The sequence below is a fragment of the Heterodontus francisci genome, chromosome 24, assembly GCF_036365525.1.
Source record: "Heterodontus francisci isolate sHetFra1 chromosome 24, sHetFra1.hap1, whole genome shotgun sequence".
Lineage (NCBI taxonomy): Eukaryota > Metazoa > Chordata > Chondrichthyes > Heterodontiformes > Heterodontidae > Heterodontus > Heterodontus francisci.
Genome location: NC_090394.1, coordinates 52,517,530 through 52,544,822, shown reverse-complemented (window position 1 = coordinate 52,544,822; position 27,293 = coordinate 52,517,530). Strand labels below are relative to the sequence as shown.

The window sequence follows — 27,293 nt, the reverse complement described above, 5'->3', positions numbered from 1 at the left end:
ATTAAGACATGGGGCTGTCTTCAGATCAAGCAGTTAGATGTAAGGATAACAGAACTAATGCGGAGAAAGGGGGAAAGCAGAGCAGGAGGAAAGGAAGTGTTAAGAGGGCTGGGTGAGGTAGGAAGAGGAGCAGGAAGAGGGAAAGTGGAGAGAGGAGAGAAGAAGAACTTGATGGGAGAGGTGAAGAATAGGGGCATAGAAGGGAAGGGTGCAGATGTTGGCAGAGAATTACCTCAATTGGAGCATAAAGTAGTAAAAGTATATTAATGGGAGTGGATTGAAAAAGTAGGGAAAATTATCTCAGTGGGCAGGAAAGCACTAAGAGCATCCAATTTTTCAATGAGGAGGCCCCAGTTTTACGAACATTGGAGTAGTTCCATTGTTTAAATATTATACAGGTCCTGATTTTAGTTCTCTTAATAGGCCCTTTTTTTCAAATAATTTAGTCCAGATTTTTCAAAAATTAAGAGGATCCAATATTTTAAGTTTGAAGAGGCCTTCATTTTTCAGCCCCCAACACCCACCTACCAATCAAGATGCCTGCCTGTACTAGCAAGATTTATTCATCCCCAAAGGGCGGCACAGTGGCGCAGTGGTTAGCATTGCAGCCTCATAGTTCCAGTGACCTTGGTTTGGTGCTGCCTGTGAGGAGTCTGCAAGTTCTCCCTGTGACTGTGAGGGTTTCCTCCGGGTGTTCTGGTTTCCTCCCACATACCAAAGACTTGCGAGTTGATAAGTAAATTGGCCATTGTAAAAATTGCCCCTAGTGTAGGTAGGTGGTAGGGGAATTGAGGATGTGAGAGGGAAAATGGGATTAATGTAGGATTAGTATAAATGGGCGGTTGATGGTCGGCGCAGACTAGGTGGGCCGAAGGGCCTGTTTCGGTGCTGTATCTCTCTATGACTCTAAAGAGTGGCCAATTCCTCAGAGATGGTTCCCAAAATAAGAGGGTGGATTTTTAACTGTGGATTGGCTCCTTGCTGTAGAAACTGCCCAATTTTCATTCTCATTTATCTCAATGGGGAAGAAAATCAAGCTGATCCATAAACCCAGTTTTAAATGCAGGTAGCAAATTGAAAATCTATCCCAAAGTGTTCTGGTACAAGGTATTATAGTAATACTAACATTGAAAACCCCTATCACGATGTCACCTACATGGACTTTTCTATAGGATTATAAGAATTTTTGATGTATTTGTTATGGAATATTGTGACCCACCTACCATTTTTAATGGCGATTATTTCATAGGGGATGAAAACACAGGCAGTGAGAGAAGGCAGTCTGAGTCATTGAGAGGTAAGAAGGTTGAGAAATACTAAACCAATATTGAATGTAAAATATTAAAATTAGTTTGATTTGATTCAATGACAACAATGGGCAATATATATTCTGTATGGCAGTCATCTTATTTCTCTAAAAGGCTCCGCCTGAATCAATTAATAATACTTTGGCCTGTGAGTTCGAAGGTAAAGGATCAAGTTCCACTCCAGTGCAAAATACATGGTTAGAGGTGCTAGCCTTTAAGTGAGATTTTAAACAGAGGCTTGTCTGCCTATTCAGGTGATTGCAAAAGATCTTGTGGCACTATTTGTAGAAAAGCAGGGAGCAGTCATAAGCAACATTCCTCCCAATACCGTAACAAATCAACCTGTCATCTATCCAACTGCAATTTGTGGAATCTTGCTTTGCATACTTTAGCTCCTGTGTCGATTTAAATAACAACAGTATTCTATGTACTCTGAGAGTTGTGATAAGGTGCTATATAAATGCAAGTCCTTTCATGTAGCCTGTCCTTAGTTCAGTAAATTAATACACATTCTTATCATCAAACACCAGAAACAACTATAAAGTTTTTATCAGTCCATTGTGCCCATTGTTTAAAAATATCCAGCACACCTTGAGGTTTATGTTTCCATTGAGAAACTTATTGGTTTAAATGTAAGGCAAGGTGATAATTCAACAGACTGGGAGACCTATTAAAATAATAGAGGGATATAAAGAAAGTGATAAAATATGCAAAAGGAATATGAATCACGTTTACAAGAGATATCAAAGAGTTTTTTAAAATGTCTTGAGAAAATGCGGTCCCATTGAAGACAAATAAGGTGATACTGTAATGGATAAGATGGAAATTATGTGAGTACTTTGTATCCATTTTCACAGTAGAGGACAACATACCAGTTGTACAGGAGAACAGTAAAATAAGTCAAGGGGAAGAACTTACTGGTTTTAATATAAGGAAAAAGAAAATGGTAATAGGGAAAAGAATGGGACTTAAGACAGACAAACCTTCAGGACCTGATGCTTTGTACCATTTATGGTTAAAAGTGTTAAATTATGAGGACAAATCGCATAAACTTGTTTTTTATTCCCTAGAAAGTTGTGGGGTGATCTACTTGTGCTGTTTAAAGTAATAAAATAATTTGATATAGTAGATACACAGAAGCCCTTTACTCTGGTGGGGGAATGCTGAACTTGGGGCGAGAAACTTAAAAGCTCAGCCATTTAAGAGTGAAATCAGGGGCTGAATTTTATAGTCCCCCTCGGGATGGGAATGGAGGTGGAGGGGCCCATAAAATTGTGTGGGAAGGCAGGGGGGCGGAATGCCTGTCACCTTCCAATGTAGTCCAGGCGGGTACGCTGAGCACGGCCTTCCTGACCCAGGCCAATTGCCTCCTCCACAATTTTATTCAAGGTGGAGGGGCCCGCCACCAGGGGAAGACGCTGCCAGGTGAATCCAGAGCCCCCGGAGGCCCCCCCCCCACCCGGCAGCAATCGCCACACACCCGGGAAGAACAACCCCCACCCACCCTCACCAACACCCCCTTCTCAACCCCGTTGCCGGGGCCTGCCTGAATGGCCCTGGCTACCCCATCCCTACTCACCTCTCCCGGTGATCCAAAGGCAATGGAGTTCCAGCTACCGGCACCAATAACACTCCGGGACGGACGGCGGGAGCGAGAAGGTAATTAATTAACATATTCAAATTTGGCTCCCATTGCCGAGCAGTGGACGAGCCGGCACGAGGCCTCGCCGCCGCCAGTAATATCAGGTTGGGCCTGTAGCAGGCCTCTGCCGGAGGCATTTTCCAGTCCCCCCGCTTCGACCCCCAATGTCGGGGGGGGAGGGGGGTCTGTAAATTTCAGCCCATAATCTGCAGAACGAATTGCATTGAAATACAGAGACTGTAGCCATACTCTGATAAATCATTAAAACAACTTTACTAACTAATTACCACTAGATAGTTGTAATATATACTTACCACTCTTCTATCATGCAGTCCTATCCAAATATCAGTAGGTATTCCGGGAACTCGACTGTTAACTAAGTCATAAACAAACACATTCTCTTCCCAGCTAGTAAAGAATAAGACAGACAGGTTAGTTATAAGTAATGTCAGCACACAGAATGAAACCATAGAAAACATCATTCCACCTTCAAAAGCAATTAAAGATATTGTGGAAGTCACAGTAATCTCTGGGTAGGAAAATATATTTGGGGTAGAGTTTCCACTTTGGGTGCAATGGGGAAGACATATCCAAAATGAACTTGAAATTGCTCTGGTTAGGTTAGGCTTCAAGTTTATGCTAAAATTAATTTGCACAATCACAAAACTAAAATTTCCATTACAAAGTATTTCGTGATGTATTGAAGAGTGGTAACCTGATGCAGTTTTATTAATACAGCTGAAAACAGGTTTATTCGCAAAAATAAGCATTTTTAATTAGGATGTCCAGTCTGCCATCTGTGAGTAACCTTATTTAAAATCACTGAAAATGACATTACATTCATAACTATACTGCAGCATTCATTGGTGTACACCAATCAGTTTCTTAGTTAATTATTTTGTGACGTGAAAAAACTTTTTATATGTGCTTCTGCGCCTAAGAAAACAAATGCAATATGAAGAGCTTTCCTTGGACTAGCGCAATAGTTGGAATCTCACAATTTTGCTGGGGATGTGGTCAGTTTTATGGATGGGGACTGATCCAGTTGGATTGAATCTTGAACCAGTGAAAAAGATCACAGAAAACAAACGCAGAAGTTGCTTTGAGTCTAACTCACATTTAAAATTCCTCATTCTTTTGCGCTGGGTCGGCCGAGTCTGCTGATATTACTTGCGGAATCTCAACCTTATGATGTCACTTAATCCTGACTTTGAAAATAATAGCTAATTATGAGGTGGAAATAAGGAATTATAAATGGTAGGTGTGTTATACTATACAACAATGGTCACTGTATCTAGCAGGGCCTTAAGCTAGGGCTACTGTGAATTCTGAGGTTAAGAATGAAGATGTTGTGATGATAATATGCAGTACTATACAACAATGTAAGTGTTCCACCATTGGTCACCGTTCATTGCATTTTTCTCTTTTCACCTATTTTGGGTGAGTTGAGAGCAAAAGATCAACCGCAACAGAAACCAAGAAAAGTTCACTTACTTGGTACAACAAATTTATTGGATGAGGAGAAACATGGCAGCCCTGTCACAGTGGTGGCAGATCCATTAGAAAATGTAATACAAAAGCAAAATACTGCAGATGCTGGAAATCTGAAATAAAACCGAAAATGCTGGAAATATTCAGCAGGTCAGGCAGCATCTGTGGAGACAGAAAGAGAAAAGTTCTCTTTCTCTGATGAAAGGTCATTGACCTGAAACATAGCCTAGAATTTTATGGGAATCAAGAAAGTCCTTCTGCGGGGACTGAGAGCATGTCCCGAACCCACACGGGCGGACGGCGGGACCCCAGGGGCGATTTTACTGGCAGCGGCCAAATTAAGAGGCCGCCACCTGGACCACTGCCCAATTGAGGACGGTGGCCCACCTCTCAGAGCTACCCACCCAAACAGAGGGCCAGCAGCTCAACAGCCTCGCCAGCACCACTGATAGAGGTGGCCGCTGCGGAGACTGCAGGCAGGAGAGGGCACCTTCATGGTGAGGCACCCTTGAAGGATGGGTAGTATTCTTCTTAATGTGCCAAAGCCAGGCAGGCAAACGCCGGCGATCAGAGGGATGAACTCTCCAATGGTGGTGTCAGAGCTGTGAAGGTTGCCATTGCCACAAGTGGGCTCCTCTGTGGGCCAGGGAGCTCCCATAAAGGAAGGCCCCCCACCCAAGGACCCACTGGGTGGCTGCACAGTTTACCTGGCAGTCTCCCCACGCTACAGCGGCTCATCCCGATGCTGGTAAAATGCCAGCAGGGGCGTAAAGTGGCTGTTAATTGGCCACTTAACTTAACTGAGTTAATCAGCTTCCCGTTTCCAGTTGGTGACAGTCACATTGTTCTGGGAATATCTCATGGTGGCGGGAAGACTCCAGACTTCCCTCCATGCCTTCTGCCGCCATTTTACGAGCTTTCCCGACTCCCAGCCTGTCTCCAGAGGGCTGGTAAAATTTAGCGCATTAACTCTGTTCTCTCTCCACAGCTGCTACCTGACGTGCAGAATATTTTCAGCATTCTCTGCTCTTATTTCAGTGGAAAATGTGCACTGGTTGCACAAACAGAAGAAATGAACTTCCATGTAAATTGCAAGTGTTAGGTTTAAACCAGGCTGCTGGATATTTAAATATATATGATTAATCTCAAAGCAATGTAGATATCAAACTTGTATTAAATCACAAACTGGTTTATTTACAGCACTTTAAAATATCTCTGCACTACAAGATCTCAGTACAAAGTCTTTTTTTTGGGGTGTCAGTTTCAAACTCTTCAGCTGCACCCATAGGCTTATGCAGTTAAACACAGTGAACACTGATAAGTTGACAGACAAATACAATCAAACCCAGATCAATCAAACACTACATTTTTCCCCTTTTTAATTGAAGAAATTGGGTTGAAATTTATACTGCTGCTGCTGATTGCCCACGCGGGCCACACGTTGCAGAGCCACCGCGATCCTAAGCATGGTGGCTCATTTAAATAGCAGGGGCAGCCCGCTACCACCACCCCCCTCCCCCCAGTCATGTGGAAGGGGCTGGCTGGCCGTCCCCGGCAATGGCGTCAGCTGCCTGTGCGCAGGCACTGATGCCATTTTTAAAGGGCTTTGAACCCTACCATAACATTTAAATATTTAAAGAAACAATGGGTAAAAAAAATTAAATTTATTTTGCCCCTCTCCCACACCCCAATAACCATAGAGTTAATTTCTTGCTCTCTCCACCACAAAACACTTACCTTGTCCACCTGACCTTCCTGCCCCCCGCAAAGTGCATAAACTTTAGGCTGCATTTGCTGACAAGGCAGCCATGAGGTGGCGCTGCACTGGCACATGCGCAAGTGCAGCCTGTTCGACTAAAATGTCACAGTCAGCAACGTTCAGGCAGCTGCCAGGACTAAAGATGGCGCTGCTGAAATAATCACACAAAGGCAACATAAACACATGGCAGCACACAATGGCCTGAGAGAGTGGGCGGGGGGAGGGGGGTGGAATGGCCGGCGAGAGTGGGTGGGTGGAATGGCTGGAGAGAGTGGGCGGGTGGGTAGGGGTGGCGGGGTGGAATGACCGGAGACAGCAGGCAGGGGGGGAATTCTCCACCACACTCCGCTCTCTCCCCACTTCTCCCCCACACCCCGCTCTCTCCCGGCTTCCCCACCTCCCCACCCCCCCGCTGTCTCCCACACCCCGCTCTCTCCCCGCTTCTTCACTTGCTCTCTCTCCCGCGTTATACGATGACGTCATCTGAGCGTGTACCAGTCCTGGCAATTTTGGTGATGATGTCGTCCGCGCATGTGCCAACCATTCCTGGCAATACGGAACGCAGCGCATGCGTAGAGAGCAGGAGCCCATTTGCGCATGTGCGCAGGTTGGCGCAGTCGGATGACATCCCCGCCAGCTGTGTTGTCAAGAAAACTTTAAGCTAAAAACCTTCCCAGCATCCCCTACACCAATGATGTCACTTTGACCCCATTCACCACCCCCCCCCCCCCACCCCACACTGAGAAACTTACTTCCTCCCCCCTCCCCATCTGAGTTCCGCCTTGTTTCCCTGGACGGGGATCCGAAGGCGCGAGAGTGTCGCTCACCGGCAGGAAGATCGCACAGGGACAGACAGCGGGAATGTAAGTCTAATTAACGCACTCATTTTCATTTATTTAGCTGTACAAATGGTGGTCTCATCGCCGAGCGGTGGGGGGGCCTCCATGAGGCCTTGCCACAGGCAGCAATATTGGGCCACTGTGGGTGGGGTGAGGGGGGCGTCTGTCAAATTCAGCCCATTATTTTTGAATTGTACTATTCTAAACAACAAGCCTATATACATCGTTATTTCTTAGTGTTCAACTTGCATGTTTTCATTAAGTACAGAAATAGTCTTTGAGATAGGAAGGTCTCTTAGGTATGCGATTAGATTTACGAATTTGAGGTTGTGGATCTGTTTGATCAGCTTGATGAGGTATGATCAATATCACTCATAGGAAAAGGAAATTTATCCTCATAACCACTATCCTCAAAATATCCTGGTCTGCTCTCTATCAAACGTCTCACATTCCGCATTCGCATGTTCACTGGGAACACCAATGCAAGCTCGAGGAACTGCACCTCATTTACTGATTAGGCACGCTGCAGCCCGCCGGACTGAACATTGAGTTCAATAATTTCAGAGCATGGTGGGCCCCCCTTTTTATTTTCATTTTTAGTTTTTTTTAATGTATTTATTTTATTTTCGTTTGTTTCTACTGTGCCTACCCACTGTTTTTTTCAGGTTTTGCTTGGGGCCAAACTTCAGTTTTCTGTCAGTTAACACCCTCTCTGTACTAATGCTTTGTTTTTCACCACACCATTTGCCTTTGCTCCATGACCTTCTGGTCAGTTATTCTCTGTGACCTTGTCCTATCAACACCTTCTCTTTCATTATCTCTTGCCCTACACCCGCTTTAATTGCTTAAAACCTATTACATTTCTAGTCTCTGCCAGTTCTGATGAAGGGTCACTAACCTGAAACATTAACTCTGCTTCTCTCTCCACAGACGCTGCTAGAACTGCTCTGTACTTCCAACATTTCTTGTTTTTATGCCAGGGAGACAGTGCAGGTCCTCAGTCAGTAACCTGACACCAGCAAGATTCTGCCAATCATATCACATCCCCTGACAAGAGCTGTGCTCCTTCCCACAAGCTGCCTAGGCTTGCTTTCAAAGGGGGAGGTAAGATGTTTAAGGGTGGGTACAGATAGCACTTGATCAGACATTAACTGCATGTTAATTGAACAGAATACTTTCCCACTTGTAAAAGCCATGGCACTGGTGGATGGGGTTCAGAGTGGCCATTGGTTCCATAACTGAAGCCTTGGCTAGGAATCCTGTGGCGAGTAACTTACCTCCTGACTCCCCAAAGCATTTCCACCATCTACAAGGCACAAGTCAGGAGTGTGATGAACACTCTCCACTTGCCTGGATGGGTGCAGCTCCAACAACACTCAAGAAGCTCGACACCATCCAGGACAAGGCAGCCAGCTTGATTGCGCCCCATCCACAGACATTCACGCCCTCCACCACTGACGCACAGTGGCAGCAGTGTGTACCATCAACAAGATGCACTGCAGCAACGCACCAAGGCTCCTTAGACAGCACCTTCCAAACGCGCGACCTCTACCACCTAGAAGGACAAGGGCAGCAGATGCATGGGAATACTTGGTATACCAAGTTCCCCTCCAAGCCACACACCATCCTGACTTGGAACTATATCACCAGTCCTTGGATTAAAATTCTGGAACTCCCTTCCTAACACCACTGTGGGTGTACCTATACCCCAAGGACTGCAGCGATTCATTAAGACCTTCTCAAGGGCAATTAGGGATGGGCAATAAATGCTGGCCTAGCCAGCGATACCCACATCCCATGAACAAATAAAAAAAAGTCTTGGGAAATGAGCCACCTTGAACAAATAATTTTTGACTTACAAATAGCACTGGCATAACAGCAGCAAGAAACCAGGATGAGCACAGCAGAACCACCTCTAAGCTGACATTGCGATTATCAGACTTGTCAAGTAAACTGGCCACAGGAGCTAGTCTGGGCAATTACAAAACATTCTGTGAGTGTCCTGGAAGTGGTAAAATGTCAAAGAAAATCAACAAAAATGCCCTAGAGCACCTTTCCCATCCTCACTTCAGTATCACCTTGATCAGTTTTAATTCATTTTAAGGTCAAATTGTGAAATCTGAGCAGAAAAATTACAGAGCTGCTGGCAGTCCTTAGAAAAATAATTAACTGTTACAAACAAGGCATCTGTGACCCAGTTCTAAACACTGGTGAGAATGTTGGTTCCTCTGGGGAGTGCAGCCAGAGCCATGTCCATGGCATCACAGCTGCTCCCCTGTACAGGGGAGCAAGAGAAAGATTGGAAAAGCAATAGTGATAGGGAATTCAACATAAAGGCCAGCTACCTGACCCGAACCCGATGGGACCCGACGACATGTGTTGTGTTCGGGTCGGGTCGGATTGCACTTCCGGGTCTGGCATTCGGGCTCGGGTCCGGCCGGGTCGTACACGCTCTATCACAGGTAAGTGGCTCCACTGTTAATTTAATTTTTGGACTAGAAAGGTGGTTTTGTTACAGTTATTTTAAGCTTGTGCAGATCAGCAAGGAAGTGAAAAATGGAATGGTCGGGTCGGGTCGGGCGCGGGAAAAAATGGAAGGACGCGGGCCAGGTCGGACTCGTGTCGGATGTTGTTCTGTCGGGCTCAGGTCGGGTTTTTTTTTGAAGACCCAAGCAGGCCTTTAATTCAATAGTTAGGGGAACAGACAGGCATTTCTGGGGCTGCAATCGTGAATCCTGGATGGTATGTTGCCTTCCTGGTGCAGAGCACTCTGAGCAGGGAGGTGTGATCCATATCAATAACAATGACATAGGTAGAAAGAGGGATGTAGTCCTGCAGGGAGATTTTAGGGAGCAAGGAAAGAAACTAGCAAGCAGGAGCTCAAAGATAGTATACTCCAGATTACTCCTGGTGCCACGTGCTAGTGAGTATAGAAATAGGAAGATAGAGAAGATGAATGCATGGCTGGAGAGTTGGTGCAGGAGGGAAAGTTTTAAATTCCTGGGGCATTGGGACCAGTTTTATTTATTTTATTTAGAGATACAGCACTGAAACAGGCCCTTCGGCCCACTGAGTCGACCAACAACCACCCATTTATACTAATCCTACATTAACCCCATATTCTTTACCACATCCCCACCATTCTCCTACCACCTACCTACACTTGGGGCAATTTACAATGGCCAATTTACCTATCAACCTGCAAGTCTTTGACTGTGGGAGGAAACCGGAGCACCCAGCGGAAACCCACGCAGACACAGGGAGAACTTGCAAACTCCGCACAGGCAGTACCCAGAACTGAACCCGGGTCGCTGGATCTGTGAGGCTGCGGTGCTAACCACTGCGCCACTGTGCCGCCCAGTTCTTGGGGAGATGGAACTTGTACAGGCTGGATGGGTTGCACCTCAACAGAGCCAGGACCAATGTCCAAGCAGAGTGTTTGCCCATGCTATTGGGGAGGGTTTAAACTAAGTTAGCAGGAGGATGGGAACCAGGAGGTAATATTAGAGAGGAAAAACAAGGTACACAATGAATTAGGAGTGGCAGATAGCACTAGAGTAAGGAACAGTTAAGTGTTAGGTGGGGGTCAGAGCAAGAAGGAATGTAATAAGGTCTAAATTAAATTTACAGAGCATGTATGTGAATGCACAGAACATGTTAAGTAAGATTGGTGAGCTGCAGGCGCAGATAGCCGAGTGGGAATATAATGTTGTGGTGATAACAGACACCTTGCTCAAAAAAGGGCAGGACTAGCTACTAAATATTCCTGGATATAAAGTGTTTAAGAAAGATAGGGAAGGAAAGAAAGGAGGAGGGGTGGGAGTATTGATTAAGGCAAATTTTACAGTGCTGGAGAGAGAGGATGTCCTAGAGGGGTCAAGGACAGAATATATTTGGTTACAACTAAGAAACAATAGAGATACCATTATACCACTCGGTGTATTCTACAGGCCACCAACTAGTGGGAAAGATTTAGAGAAACAAATTTGCAAGGAAATTACAGAGAGGTGCAAGAATTATAGTGTAGTCATAATGGCGGACTTTAGTTATCCGAATATCTACTGGGATACTAGTTATGTAAAGGGCAGAGAGGGGAACAGTTTTTGAAGTGTGTTCAGGAGAATTTTCTACATCAGTATATTTCCAGTTCAATGAGGAAGGAGGCATTGCTGGATCTGGTTCTGGGGAATGAGGTGGGTCATGTGGATTAAGTGTCAATAGGGGAACAGCTAGGGAATAGTCATCATGTTATCATAAGGTTTAGCTTATCTAAGGAAAAGAACAAGGAGTAAATCCAGAGTAAAAAATAATTAATTGGGGGTGGTGCAATTTCACTGGGGTGAGAACAGATCTGGTTCAGGTAAATTGAGAGCAAAGATTGGCAGGTGAAACTGTAATGGAATAATGGGCTGCTTTTAAAGAGGAGATAGTTCAGGTACAGTCAAGGTACATTTCCACGAGGGGGAATGGTAGGACAACAAGTTCAGAGCTTCCTGGATATTGAAAAAGATAGGGAGTAAGCTGAAGCAGGAAAAGGGTGTGTATGATAGATGTCAGGTTGAGAATACAAGTGAGAGCCAGGGTGAATTTAGAAAGTTCAGAGGGGAGGAGAAAAACGAAATAAGAGAAGCAAAGACAGAGTATGAGAAGAGACTGGCAGCTAACATGAAAGTAAATCTAAAAGTCCTCTTATAGGCATATGAATAGTAAAAGGGTGGTAAAAGGATGAGTGGGAACAATTAGAGACCAAAAGGGGGATTTATGCATGGAAGCAAAGGGCAGGGTTGAGGTACATAATGAATACTTTGCATTTGTCTTTACCAAGGAAGAAGATGCTGCCAAAGTCACAGTGAAAGAGGAGGTTGTCGAAACACTGGATGGGCTAAAAATTGATAAAATTGAGTTATTGGAAAGATTGGCTGTACTTACAGTTGATAAGTCACCAGGACTGGATCAGCTGCATCTAAGACTACTGAGGCAAGTAAAGGTAGAAATTGCGGAGGCACTCGCCATAATCTTCCAGTCCTCTTTAGATACTGGGATGGTGCCAGAGGACTGGAGAATTTCAAATGTTACATCCTTGTTCAAAGAAGGATGTAAGGATAAGCCCAGCAACTACAGGCCAGTTTAACCTTGGTGGTGGGAAGGCTTTTCAAAATGATAATCCAGGACAAAATTAACAGTCATGGTCAAATGTGGAATAATTAAGGAAACCCAGCATGGATTTGTTAAAGGCAAATCGTGTTTAACTAATTTGATTTGAGTTTTCTGATAAGGTATCAGAGAAGGTTGTTGAGGGTAATGCAATTGATGTGGTGTACATGGATTTCCAAAAGGTGCTTGATAAAATGCCACATAACAGGCTTGTCAGTGAAGATAAAGCCCATGTAATAAAAGGGACAGTGGCAGCATGGATACAAAGTTGGCTGAGTGACAGGAAACAGAAGGTAGTGGTGAATGGTTGTTTTTCGGACTGGAGGAAGGTATATAGTGGGGTTCCCCAGGGGTCGGTATTAGGACCACTCCTTTTCTTGATATATATAAATGGCCTTGACTCAGGTGTGTCGGGCACAACTTCACAATTTGTGGATGACACAAAACTTGGAAGTATTGTGAACTGTGAGGAGCATAGTGATAAACTTCTAGAGGACATAGGTAAGCTGATGGAATGGACAGACAGGTGGCAGACAAAATTTACTGCAGAGAAGTGTGAACTGATACATTTTGGTAGGAAAAACGAGGAAAGGCAATATAAAATAAAGGATACAATTCTAAAGGGGCTGTAGGAGCAGAGGGATCTGGGGATATACGTACACAAATTGTTGAAGGTGACAAGGCAGATAGAGATAGAGAAAGCAGTTTATAAGTATCCTAGGCTTTATAAATAGAGGCAGACAGTAGAAAAGCAAGGAGGTTATGGTGAACATTTATAAAACACTGGTTTGGCCTCAACTGGAGTATTGTGTCCAATTCTGGCACCCACTTTAAGAAGGATATGAAGGCATTTGAGAGGGTGCAGAAAAGAATTACAAGAATGGTTCCAGGGATGACGGACTTCAATAATGTGGACGGACGAGAGAAGCTGGGACTGTTCTCCTTAGAGAAGAGAAGAGGTTTGATAGAGGTGTTCAAAATCTTGAGAGGTCTGGACAGGGTGGATAGGGAGAAACTGCTCCTATTGGTGGAAGGGTTGAGAACCAGAGAACACCAATTTAAGGTGAATGGCAAAAGAATCAAGGATGACATGAGGAAAAACATTTTTACACAGAGTGGATAGGGTTGGGAATGCAATGCCTGAGAGTGTGGTGGAGGCAGATTCAATTGTGGCTTTCAAAAGAGAATTGGATAATTATCTGAAAGGACAAAAAAATTGCAGGGTGATGGGGAAAAGCCTGGGGAGTGGGACTAGCCAACTGCTCTTGCATAGAGCCAGCATGGACACGATGGGCCGAATGGCCTCCTTCTGTGCTGCAACCATTATATCATTCTAAGATGACTGCAGACTGGGTGAGCTGATCTAGTGATGACAGCTGAAGTTGCCTGAAAGAAACCAGTTGCATAGGCCTATGGACACGTCACTTTGAGCAATGGCAGGCGAGTGCAGACTACCTGCAATACAGGCGACCGGGCGCCTCTGTGCATTCCGATGGAGCTGCTCCTCACCCCTGAGGGCGAAAGAACTCTGCACAGGAATGCCCAAGTACTAGTTTATATTGCGTAAATAGCAAGTTTAACCCCCTCAGAAAAACAAAGAAAATTAATCAACTAAAAACAACAAATCACCAAAAAAAAAGCAATACTACAAATTGAATGCAAAGAAAAAAATTGCAAATAGCCAAATAGATTCAAACTTACTCAGAAACCAGCTAAATACAATTAATAAATGCATTAGCAAATGCCAAAGAATGCAAATACTCCTGTTTTAAACATGGGTTTGGCGATGGCATTGCATTTCTGGGATGAAGCATACAAACCACAGGGCAGGTAAATGCAGACCCAGTTTTCTTAGATTTTAAAGGTTCTTGTTGGTATTAACCCTCTAAAAACTATGTAGTTAAAACTGTACTTACCGAACAAGCACAGAATAGATACAAGTCTTACTATGGGATTTCAGAACAACTAACAACACCATGATAGGATTTTATGCAATCTGTGCCTTTATTACATATCTTTGACCAGTTTTTTCTCACTCAAAAGATTATTTTCTCATCTTAATCTCATCACCACCTTGAGCACAAAGAATCTACTGAAAGGAAAACTGAGCAGCCCGACAGCAGAAGAGGGGATGTTACTATGAAGCAATACGGCACCAATTAGTGGGAGACTCATGGCCAGCAGCAGCCTATCTCATGCAATGAGGTACTTTTCAATGAGGAAAACACTGCCTAGCACTCCCCTAGCATGACAGAATCATGAATGCTATGATGGAGGCTCCAGTTCCCAACACCATGATGGTGATCAGCATGGTGAACATCTAGGTAACAAATGATTGTTATTGAGACCACTCCAGTGGTGACGCCTCCTTAGAGTGAATCCTGGAAGAGTGGTAACAACTGGTTAAGCAGTTAGAAAAGCAACAGAGGCTAGGGGAAGTGAATCAGCACAAATATTTGAACATCATGCCAACAGCAACAATGGCCGGGATTCTATCCTGAGGATGGGGTTCTCGACGTCTGGAAAAAGTGACGCCGAGAACCCAGCGTTGCCTCTTCTGTAAGAGGCCTGACAAATCTACTGTCAATTAGACACTTATGTGCACAGCAGCAGGCCTTCCACGGGATGGAAGACCCGCCCTCTGGGAGCTGCCAGCCAATCAGAGGCTGGCAGCTCTTTCACTGAGCAGCGCCACCGCGCAGGCGGTAGCTGCTGGTGGTGGAGCATCTACTGGAGGCCCAGGAATGGTGCTGGACCCAGGCCACAGGAAGGTCAGGGTGAAAGGGGTCTCGCGGGGTAAGGATCGCAGTGAGGGGGGGAGTGGGTAGCAAATTCAGGGTGTTTGTTCTCAGTGGGTCCCCCCCTTCCAAATGTCTGGTCCCTCATTCTGGCACTAAGTGCCGTTAACCCACCTCCTTCTGGAATGTGTATTTGCAAAGCAGGTGTGGAAAGAGATGCAGTGGTTTTTGTCGAGGTTCATCCCAAGCAACTCTGTAACACAGGAGTCTGTGCTCTACGGGCTGTTCCCAGGGACGCACACCGAGATAAACATCAACTGTTGCTGGAGGACCATCAATTCGGTGAAAGACACTCTTTGGTCTGCCCGAAACGTGCTGGTCTTCCAGTGCAAAGAGTTGTTCACGATCGAATGATGCAGACTTGCCATCTAACAGTGCTGACCTTGTTTGCACTGGAATGCTGACTTGGGTTGCATGAGAGTGTTAAAGTGGAAGTTTGGTGACTGAGGAAGTTCGGTGAGGAGGGAGCAAGGAGCTCCTTTCATTTCCTACCTGTCCTCAAAGAGTGTGAGGGGAGCCGAGAGTTTCCAAAGAGCACAGCTGACTGGTGAGCAAGTCCTGGTGGGTATTTTTTAAAGTGGATTGAATTGTAAGTCATTGTTTTAGCAAGACTTAGTTGTTTTTTTAAATTATAATCTTCTAAAGTTTTAAATTTAAAGGATTTAGCCATGGCAGGAGAGCTTGAAGCCATGGTTTGCTCCTCTTGCTGCATGTGGGAATCCGGGAACATTTCCAGTCCCCAGGACCAGCATGTGTGCAGGAAGTGTGTCCAGCTACAGCTCCTGGAAGCTCGGGTTTCAGAGCTGGAACTGCGGCTGGAAACACTGTGGAGCATCCGCGAGTCTCAACATTGTGGATAGCACGTATAGAGAGGTGGTCACACTGCAGCTGAAGGGACTTGAGGAAGGAAGGGAATGGGTGACCACCAGGCAGTCCAAGAGAATCAGGCAGGTAGTTCAGGAGTCCCCTGGGGTCCTGCTTGCAAATTGATATTCCATTTTGGAGGCTGATGAGGCTGGTTCCTCCAGGAAGTGCGGACAGAGCCAAGCTTCTGGCACCGCAAGCAGCATGTCTGCACAGGAAGGGAGGAAGAGAGGAAGAGCAATAGTAATAGGGGATTCTACAGTCAGGTGAACAGATAGGCGCTACTGTGGCCGTCAACGTGACTCCAGGATGGTGTGTTGCCTCCCTGGTGCTAGGGTCCGGGATGTCACTGAACGGCTGCAGGGCATCCTGAAGGGCGAGGGCGATAAGGCAGAGGTCATGGTACATGTTGGTACCAATGACATAGGTAGAAAGAAGGATGAGGTCTTGCATCAAGAATTCAGGGAGTTAGGCAGTAGACTAAAAAGCAGGACCTCTCTAGTTGTAATCTCTGGATTACTCCCAGTGCCACGTGCTAGCGAGTATAGAAATAGGAGAATAGCACAGATGAATGCGTGGCTTAAGAGTTGGTGCAGGAGGGATGGTTTTAGATTCCTGGACCACTGGGACCGTTTCTGGGGAAGGTGGGACCTGTACAAGCGGGATGGTCTACATCTGAACCAGAGGGGGACTAACATCCTTGCTGGCGGGTTTGCTAGTGCTGTTGGGAGGAGTTTGAACTAATTTGGCAGGGGGAGGGGATGCAGACTCCTAGCAGAATAGGGACACAGCTAAACACAGGAAAGCGAACAAGTCAGAGGGAATACAGCAGAAGTAAGTTTCAAGGGAGTAAGACCAGGATGGAAGGCTTCTACTTTAATGCCAGGAGTATTGCAGGTAAAACGGATGAGTTAAGGGCAATGATTGACACGTGGAATTGTGATATAGTAGCCATCACGGAGACATGGTTGAGGGAGGGGCAGGATTGGCAGCGCCATATCCCGGGATATAGAATCTTCAGGCGAGACAGAGGAGGGGGTAAAAGAGGAGGGGGCATTGCAATATTAGTTAAGGAGTCAGTTGCTGCAGTAAGGAGAGATGATATCTTGGAGGGGGCATCAAATGAAGCTTTATGGGTAGAGTTTAGGAATGAAAAAGGGACAGCCACATTGCTAGGTGTTTATTATAGACCCCCAGATAGTCAGCAGGAAATTGAGGAGCAAATACCTGTGCAATTTGCAGAGGTGTGTAAAAATAATTAGGGTAATTATATTAGGTGATTTCAACTTTCCCAACATTAATTGGGATAGTCATCGTGTTAAGGGCTTAGCTGGAGTGGAGTTCTTAAAATGTATACAGGAGAACTTTTTAGCTCAATATGTAGAGGATCCAACAAGGGAGGGTGCAGTGCTGGACCTAATTCTGGGGAATGAAGCCGGACAGGTGGTTGATGTGTTGGTGGGGGTGCATTTTGGTGATAGCGACCACAACATGGTACAATTTAAGCTTGTTATGGAGAAAGAAATAGACAAGTTGCAAAAAAAGGTTTTGGATTGGGGGAGAGTGAATTTTAGTAAAATAAGGCAGGATCTGGCCAAGGTAGACTGGAAAGAGTTGCTTGACGAGAAATCTACAGAAGAGCAGTGGGGCACATTCAAAAAGGAAATGGGGAGGGTACAAGCCCAATACGTTCCCTCTAGGGTAATAGGTAGGAGCAACAAGCCCAGAGAACCATGGATGACCAGAAACATTCAGGGTACGACGAGAAGGAAAAGAGAGGCTTTTAGCAAATACAAGGAGAGCAAATCAATGGAAGCATTAGTGGAGTACAGAAAGTGTAGGATGGAGCTTAAGAAAGCAATTAGAAGAGCAAAGAGGGGATATGAGAAAGCTCTGGCTGGTAAAAGTAGGGAAAATCCCAAGATATTCTATAAGTATATCAATGGGAAGAGGATAACCAGGGAAAGAGTAGGGACCAAGGGGGAAATCTGTGGGTGGAGCCAGAGGACATTGGTAGGGTGTTGAACGAATACTTCACATCTGTCTTCACCCAAGAGAAAGAGGATTTAGATATGGAACTTAAAGAGAGAGACTGTGAGGTTATTGAGCAAATTGTCATAGGGAGTGACAAGGTATTGGAGGTTTTGGAAGGCTTAAAAGTGGACAAATCTTCTGGTCCGGACGATTTGTGTCCCAGGATGTTGTGGGAGGCGAGGGTGGAGATTGCAGGGGCTCTGACCCTAATTTTTAATTCCTCTATGGCCACGGGGGAGGTGCCAGAGGACTGTAGAACAGCTAATGTGGTCCCACTATTTAAAAAAGGTTGTAGAGATAAGCTAGGGAACTACAGACCAGTGAGTCTCATGTCAGTGTTAGGGAAACTATTGGATAAAATTCTGAAGGAGAGAATCTATCACCACTTGGAGAGGCAAAATTTGATTAGGAATAGTCAGCATGGCTTTGTCAGAGGGAGATCATGCCTAACAAATTTGATTGAATTTTTTGAGCATGTGACCAGGTGTTTTGATGAGGGTAGTGCAGTTGATGTAGTTTACATGGATTTCAGCAAAGCCTTTGACAAGGTCCCACATGGGAGACTTATCAAGAAAGCAAATGCACATGGGATTCAAGGTAACTTGATAAGGTGGATTCAAAATTGGCTTAGCTGTAGGAGACAGAGAGTGATGACAGACAGCTGTTTTAGTGACTGGAAGCCAGTGTCCAGTGGCGTACCACGGGGATCTGTGTTGGGACTCCTATTGTTTGTCATTTATATAAACGACATAGATGACTATGTGGGGGGTAGGATCAGTAAGTTTGCGGATGACACAAAGATTGGCCGAGTGGTTAACAGTGAGGTGGAGTGTCTTAGGTTACAGGAAGATATAGACGGGATGGTCAAATGGGCAGAAAAGTGGCAGATGGAATTTAACGCTGAAAAGTGTGAGGTGATACACTTTGGAAGGAGTAATGTGACATGGAAGTATTCAATGAATGGCCTGACACTGGGAAGTTCCGAGGAACAAAGGGACCTTGGCGTGTTTGTCCATAGATCTCTGAAGGCAGAAGGGCAGGTTAATAGGGTGGTGAAAAAGGCATATGGGACACTTGCCTTTATCAATCGAGGCATAGATTACAAAAGCAGGGAGGTCATGTTGGACCAAAACAAGAAATGCTGGAATCACTCAGCAGGTCTGGCAGCATCTGTGGAAAGAGAAGCAGAGTTAACGTTTCGGGTCAGTGACCCTTCTTCGGGTCACTGACCCGAAACGTTAACTCTGCTTCTCTTTCCACAGATGCTGCCAGACCTGCTGAGTGATTCCAGCATTTCCTGTTTTTGTTTCAGATTTCCAGCATCCGCAGTATTTTGCTTTTATTTTAGAGGTCATGTTGGAGTTGTACAGAACTTTGGTAAGGCCACAGCTGGAGTACTGTGTGCAATTCTGGTCACCACATTATAGGAAGGATGTGATTGCATTGGAGGGTGTGCAGAGGCAATTCACCAGGATGTTGCCTGGGATGGAACATTTAAGCTATGAAGAGAGGTTGGATAGGCTTGGGTTGTTTTCACTGGAGCAGAGAAGACTGAGGGGTGACCTGATCGAGGTGTACAAGATTATGAGGGGCATGGACAGGGTGGATAGGGAGCAGCTGTTCCCCTTCGTTGAAGGGTCAGTTACGAGGGGTCACAAGTTTAAGGTGAGGGGCGGGAGGTTTAAGGGGGATTTGAGGAAGAACTTTTTTACCCAGAGGGTGGTGATGGTCTGGAATGCCCTGCCTGGGAGGATGGTAGAGGCAGGTTGCCTCGCATCCTTTAAAAAGTACCTGGATGAGCACTTGGCACGTCATAACATTCAAGGCTATGGGCCAAATGCTGGCAAATGGAATTAGGTAGACAGGTCAGGTGTTTTAATGCATCGGTGCAGACTCGATGGACCGAAGGGCCTCTTCTGCACTGTATTATTCTGTGATTCTGTGATTCCAAGGTCTAGGACTACGTGCTGAGGGACGCACTAAAGCTTGGGGCAGCCGCAGCAAAGGCTCAATGGAGAAAGACCACTGTGTAAGGTCCCCCCACCAAGCTGAACTGAGGGGCTGGATTCATGGAAAACCCCTCGAACTGTATCCGGAAAATATTTGTTTGCTGTAAAATGTACGTGGCATGTAAAATGAAATGGAAGGGTTGTGAGGCAACTCACTCCTGTATTGAAGGAAACTGATCTCCTTTGCACTCTTTGTATTGTTTGACTTGGTGCTGTTTGGAACTGTTTTGTAATGTATTTTTTACAGATTTTTATGAATAAAGTATATTTTGAAAAAAAAACTAAGTGCCTGTAACTAGGGACCCCACTGCCCAGAGCAGGAAAACAGTCGCACAGTTTATCATGCCGTGCTTCCCATGCAGCGACAGGGCCGCCCGCCGCACGGCTAATTGCAGCGATGGTGGGATGAGGCCCTTAATTTGCCATTAATTGCCCAGTTAAGGGTCTCAAATGGGGGTGGGGCGGGAAGGCCATACACAGGTCTTCCCGCCCAGGACTTAATTTTGGCAGAGATGGGAAGGTGGCGGGGTCACCCCCCCCACCACCATTCCACCCAATTATATGCTCTCCCCACCTTCAAGTCTGCCACGGGGGAGAGCATAAAATTCCCCCCCTCATGTTCAGTTTGTGTATGGAGATGACAAATGAAGCAACTCTGTTGTGCAGGATGGAAAAAGAAACTACTGATGAGGAAAAAGGGTCTATTAGAGGTGGGAGGAGAAAAAAGTCTTAAAGTAGCAGTGGGAAGGGAAATACCTTGTTGGGTATTGGGGGATAGGGGAGGGGGAATGTTTTGGGCAGCTGCGATCTCTGGCTCTCCTGGGAGAAAGACTTTTTGAAAAAAAATTATTCATCCACAGGATGTGGGCATCACTAGAAAGGCCAGCATTTATTGCCCATCCCTAATTGACCTCGAGAAGGTGGTAGTGAGCTGCCTTATTGAAATGCTACTGCCTGTGTGGTGAAGGTATTCCCAAAGTGCTGTAAGGTAGGCAGTTCCAGGATTTTGACCCAGGAACAATAATATATTTCCAAGTCTGGATAACGGAAACTTGGAGGCAGTAGGGATCGGCAATGTGTCCGTACACGGACACCAGAATCCCTGGTGAAAATTTTGAAGACCGTGGTAATTTTAAATGTCTTGCTCCAAGCCTTGAGTTTTAAAACACAAGTTTAAAGGCTTGGAGCAAGACATTTATAATTATCAGCAGCAAAAGTAATCACAAAGGATCAGGGTGTCGGGCTAGTTCCTACAGCCGCTGCCCGCCAGAGGCAGGCCTGCCAATCAAAAACGTGAATGGTTTGGCTGCATGTGGACCTCCATCCAATCAGAGTGTGGAGGAGGCGGGATTTGCAGGGAAGACCAGTGCCTTCAATCAGAGGGCACTGACCAATGGGAGCGCTGCAGGTGGCGGTGCTGGTGGTGCCATCAATCCAGTGCTCCCTGCCTTGTCCAACCTGTGGAATCAGCCCCGGAGAGTGTTGGTGTGAGTAGAACAGATAGGATAGTGCACAGAAAAGCAATGCTAGAACTGAAAAGGCAAGAACCTGAGCAAGCATTTTTTTAGGCAGACAGTTCACTTTCTCAGCTCACCACAGGCCTTGGTTTCTCGTAAGGTGTGGGGCCGGTGCCGAGCAACAATGTGCTGCCACTCCTGGTGTATGGTGGGAGAAAGGGAGATGGAGGGAGAGGTGGGGAGAGAGAGGGGGGAGAGGGAGAGAGAGAGGGAGGGGGAACGGGAAGGGGTAGGGGGAGGGAGAGAGAGGAGAGAGGGAAGGAGAGGCAGAGATAAGGAGAGGGGGAGAGAAAGATGGAGAGAGGGAGGGGGTAGAGAGAGGGGGAGGGAGAGGAGGGAGAGGGGGAGGAAGAGGGAGAGAGGGAGGGAGGGAGAGGCGGAGGGAGAGAGGGAGGGAGAGAGAGGGGAGGGGTAGAAAAGGGGAGGGGGAGAGTGTGGGAGGGGAGAAAGAGGGGGAAGGGGAGAGTGGGGAAAGGGGAGATAGAGGGGGAGGGGAAGAGAGTGAGAGAGAGAGAGAGGAGCGGGAGTGGGGAGAGGGAAAGAGTGAGGGAGAGTAGGGGATAGAAGGAGAAAGGGGGAGAGGGAGACAGAGGGGGAGATGGAAGAGAGGGGTAAGGGGACGGAGAGGGAAGGGGGAGAAGGGGGAGGGGGAGAGAGGGAAGGGGAGAGAGATGGGAAGAGAGGAACAGGGGAGAGAGAGAAGGAGAGGCAGGGGGAGACTGGGGTGGGGGGGGGGGGGGGTGGAGATGGAGAGAGAGAGAGAGAGAGAAAGAGATCAAGATCACTCCTGACAGATGGACATCTATCTGAATTCTCTGCATCGCCAAGTATCTCACTAAATAGGGAGAAATGTTTTAAATTGGACTGTGTTTTGATGGCATTGGAATGGCTGTACACCTTATGTACAGATTAACTGCATCCATGTCCGTGGGTGAGTCAATAATTTTGTCAAAAATCATGGTGCATCATGTTGGTGCCTATCCCTGGGAGCAGTAGTGTTCCCATTTGCCTGCTGCCCTAGTCTTTCTGGGCAGTTGTGATGCTCACAGCAGGAACAGGTATGAACTAAAATGAACTGGAGCAATTATGAACTGTAAAAACAAACTGATGAACTAAACTCCAAAAAATGGTCACACTTTTACCGCAGACAAGTTGGAATAAGAGGTCATGTGACCTCTTCTGTACTGCAAATATACAGAGTGACTGTTGGAGACTAAACTCATCATCACATCTGGACTGGTCCTGGGAAGGCACATTAAAATGCTACATAGCCCGTGCAATGCTTAATGGCTCCTATCTTTAATTATTGGATTGACAAAACCCTTCACAGACAGAGAGACTCTGGATTCAAAGCCAAGATAATAGGTGGGACGGAACACCACTTTATCAAGATAAGCCACATTCAAACCCTATTGTGTAACAATGGCCAAATGTTCAAAGACATTACCCGGAATTTTACCCTTGGCGGACGGGAGCCATCACCAACTTAAAACTCAGTGGCAAACCTGCCTCCGCCTGGCCTGGGGATCCGATCAACATTTTGCGGTCCCCAAGCCTTTAACTGGTATGAGGCGGGACTGCCACCTCGTTGAGGCAGGACGTTCTGCCTAATGGCGCTGCTGGCCAATCAGAGGGTGGGCAGCTCTCTGTCCCAACAGTGCCACTGGGAGCGGTGGCCACTGCTTGGACTGCAACCCAGCCATCACAAAGAAGATGTCAGGAAGTCCTGGAACCAAGGTATGTTTTTGGTGCCTTGCCAGGGGTAATCGTTCAGGCCCCGGCGAGGCAAGGGTGATCAATTAGGGGGATGGGAGGCCACTTAAGGGCCTTGATTGGCCATGGGCGGGCTGTTTTTCGCTGCCATCACCCTGTGCATAGTGGCAGCGGTGGTGGGAGTGGGTTGGGAAGGGCCCCTGGAGCCTCCCACTCCATGTTACGCCCTCCTCCGCCCCCTTCCTGCTCTTTGGTGGGGGGGACGTAAAATTCCAGCCATTGTATGAACATACCAGGGGAGAGCATCTGTGGTCACCTGAATGAAACCAAACCTGATAAGGTTTTTCTTTAAAAATTTCTCTCTGAAAGACAGAGACAGGAAGCCAGCCAAGCAGGAAGCTGAGAGATCCCTTCCAATCAAGAAGAAGACCCTGTCTGTAATATCTTTAAGACCACAGAGGCAGAGACTGCAAGGTAACCTTGAAAACTCCCCACCTGAGAAATCATAACAGGATTCTCACCACTAAGTCTGACTGAAAGTATAACAGGTAAGACAGATGAACTAAGAGCTTGGATTAGTACTTGGAACTATGATGTTGTTGCTATTACAGAGACTTGGTTGAGGGAAGGACAGGATTGGCAGCTAAATGTTCCAGGATTTAGAAGCTTCAGGCGGGATAGAGGGGGATGTAAAAGGGGTGGGGGAGTTGCATTACTGGTTAAGGAGAATATCACAGCTGTACTGCGGGAGGACACCTCAGAGGGGTCATGCAGCGAGGCAATATGGGTGGAGCTCAGGAATAGGAAAGGTGCAGTCACGATGTTGGGAGTTTACTACAGACCTCCCAACAGCCAGCGGGAAGTAGAGGAGCAGATATGTAGACAGATTTTGGAAAGATGTAAAGGTAACAGGGTTGTGGTGGTGGGTGATTTTAACTTCCCCTATATTGACTGGGACTCACTTCGTGCTAGGGGCTTGGATGGGGCAGAATTTGTAAGGAGCATCCAGGAGGGCTTCTTGAATCAATACGTAGATAGTCCAACTAGGGATGGGGCTGTACTGGACTTGGTATTGGGGAATGAGCCCGGCCAGGTGGTCGAAGTTTCAGTAGGGGGGCATTTCGGGAACAGTGACCATAATTCCATAAGTTTTAAGGTACTTGTGGATAAGGATAAGAGTAGTCCTCGGATGAAGGTGCTAAATTGGGGGAAGGCTAATTATAACAATATTAGGCAGGAACTGAAGAATTTAGATTGGGGGCAGCTGTTTGAGGGTAAATCAACATCTGACATGTGGGAGTCTTTCAAACGTCAGTTGATTAGAATCCAGGACCGGCATGTTCCTGTGAGGAAGAAGGATAAGTTTGGGAAGTTTCAGGAACCTTGGATAACGCGGGATATTGTGAGCCTCGTCAAAAAGAAAAAGGAAGTATTCGTAAGGGCTGGAAAGCTAGGAACAGACGAATCCCTTGAGGAATATAAAGACAGCAGGAAGGAACTTAAGCAAGGAGTCAGGAGGGCTAAAAGGGGTTATGAGAAGTCATTGGCAAACAGGATTAAGGAAAATCCCAAGGCTTTTTATACGTATATAAAGAGCAAGAGGGTAACTAGGGAAAGGGTTGGCCCACTCAAGGACAGAGAAGGGAATCTATGTGTGGAGCCAGAGGAAATGGGCGAGGTACTAAATGAGTACTTTGCATCAGTATTCACCAAGGAGAAGGACTTGGTGGATGATGAACCTAGGGAAGGGAGTGTAGATAGTTTCAGTCATCTCATTATCAAAAAGGAGGAGGTGTTGGGTGTCTTGCAAAGCATTAAGGTAGATAAGACCCCAGGGCCTGATGGGATCTACCCCAGAATACTGAGGGAGGCAAGGGAAGAAATTGCTGGGGCCTTGACAGAAATCTTTGCATCCTCATTGGCTACAGGTGAGGTCCCAGAGTACTGGAGAATAGCCAATGTTGTTCCTTTGTTTAAGAAGGGTAGCAAGGATAATCCAGGAAATTATAGGCCGGTGAGCCTTACGTCAGTGGTAGGGAAATTATTAGAGAGGATTCTTCGGGAAAGGATTTACTCCCATTTGGAAACAAATGGACTTATTAGCGAGAGGCAGCATGGTTTTGTGAAGGGGAGGTCGTGTCTCACTAATTTGATTGAGTTTTTTGAGGAAGTGACAAAGATGATTGATGAAGGAAGGGCAGTGGATGTTATCTATATGGACTTTAGTAAAGCCTTTGACAAGGTCCCTCATGGCAAACTGATACAAAAGGTGAAGTTACATGGGATCAGAGGGGAGCTGGCAAGATGGATACAGAACTGGCTCGGTCATAGAAGACAGAGGGTAGCAGTGGAAGGGTGCTTTTCTGAATGGAGGGATTTGACTAGTGGTGTTCCGCAGGGATCAGTGCTGGGACCTTTGCTGTTTGTAGTATATATAAATGATTTGGAGGAAAATGTAGTTGGTCTGATTAGTAAGTTTGCGGACGACACAAAGGTTGGTGGAGTTGCGGACAGTGATGAGGATTGTCAGAGGATACAGCAGGATATAGATCGGTTGGAGACTTGGGCGGAGAAATGGCAGATGGAGTTTAATCCGGACAAATGTGAGGTAATGCATTCTGGAAGGTCTAATGCAGGTGGGAAGTATACAGTAAATGGCAGAACCCTTAGGAGTATTGACAGGCAGAGAGATCTGGGCATACAGGTCCACAGGTCATTGAAAGTGGCAACGCAGGTGGATAAGGTAGTCAAGAAGGCATACGGCATGCTTGCCTTCATCGGTCGGGGCATAGAGTATAAAAATAGGCAAGCCATGCTGCAGCTGTACAGAACTTTAGTTAGCCCACACTTAGAATATTGCGTGCAATTCTGGTCGCCACACTACCAGAAGGACGTGGAGGCTTTGGGAGAGGGTACAGAAGAGGTTTACCAGGATGTTGCCTGGTCTGGAGGGCATTAGCTATGAGGAGAGGTTGGATAAACTCGGATTGTTTTCACTGGAACGTCGGAGGTGGAGGGGCGACATGATAGAGGTTTACAAAGTTATGAGCGGCATGGACAGAGTGGATAGTCAGAAGCTTTTTCCCAGGGTGGAAGAGTCAGTTACTAGGGGACATAGGTTTAAGGTGAGAGGGGCAAAGTTTAGAGGGGATGTGCGAGGCAAGTTCTTTACACAGAGGGTGATGAGTGCCTGGAACTTGTTGCTGGGGCAGGTGGTGGAAGCAGGTACCATAGAGACGTTTAAGAGGCATCTTGACAAATACATGAATAGGATGGGAATAGAGGGATACGGACCCCAGAAGTGCAGAAGGTTTTAGTTTAGGCAGGCATCAAGATCGGCGCAGGCTTGGAGGGCCGAATGGCTTGTTCCTGTGCTGTACTGTTCTTTGTTCTTTGTTGTTGTTTGAATCTTAACCAGAAGAGTCTGCAATACTTCAGTGAGTCAAGAAAGGAATTCCATGCCTGCACCGCTGTTAAAAAATCCCTCCTGTAAAACCAAGAAGGTTTCAAAATGAAGCGGAGTGAATCGAATTGGCTGAAGTCTGGCATCTGTGATGCTGGGGACTTCAGGAAGAGGCCGAGATGAATTATCAACTCGGCACTTCTGGCTGAAGATTGTTGCAAATGCTTCAGCCTTATCTTTCGCACTGATGATGCTGGGGCCCCTCATCATTGATGATGGGGATATTTGTGGAGCCACCTATTCCAGTTAGTTGTTTAATTGTCCACCACCATTCACGGCTGGATGTGGCAGGACTGCAGAGCTTAGATCTGAGTTGCTGCAGTGCATCTTGTAGATGGTATACACTGCTGCCATGTTGCACGAGTGGTGAAGGGAGTGAATGTTTAACGCAGATGGGGTACCAATCAAGCAGGCTGCTTTGTCCTGGATGGGTGCTTCAGTGTTGTTGGACCTGCGCTCATCCAGACAAGTGGAGAGTATTCCATCGCACTCCCGATGTCTACCCTATAGGTGGTGGAAAGGCTTTGGGGAGTCAGAAGGTGAGTGTTGCAAAATACCTGGTCTCTGACCTGCTCTTATAGCCATTGTATTTATGTAACTGGTCAAGTTAAGTTTCTAGTCAATGGTCACCCCGAGGATGTTGATGGTGAGTGATTTGATGATGGTAATATAATTGAATATCAAAGGAAAGGTTAGACTCTCT

At 46.2% G+C, this 27,293-nt stretch overlaps 1 protein-coding gene across 1 annotated transcript in view; it reads right to left on the bottom strand.

The window, feature by feature from the left end:
* clec19a (C-type lectin domain containing 19A) overlaps positions 1–27,293 on the bottom strand; it is an 81,828-nt gene that overhangs the window by 30,049 nt on the left and 24,486 nt on the right. Inside the window, exon 3 of the mRNA XM_068056771.1 lies at positions 3,264–3,357. Coding sequence (XP_067912872.1) covers positions 3,264–3,357 — 94 coding nt within the window. The remainder of the gene's footprint in view (positions 1–3,263; positions 3,358–27,293) is intronic.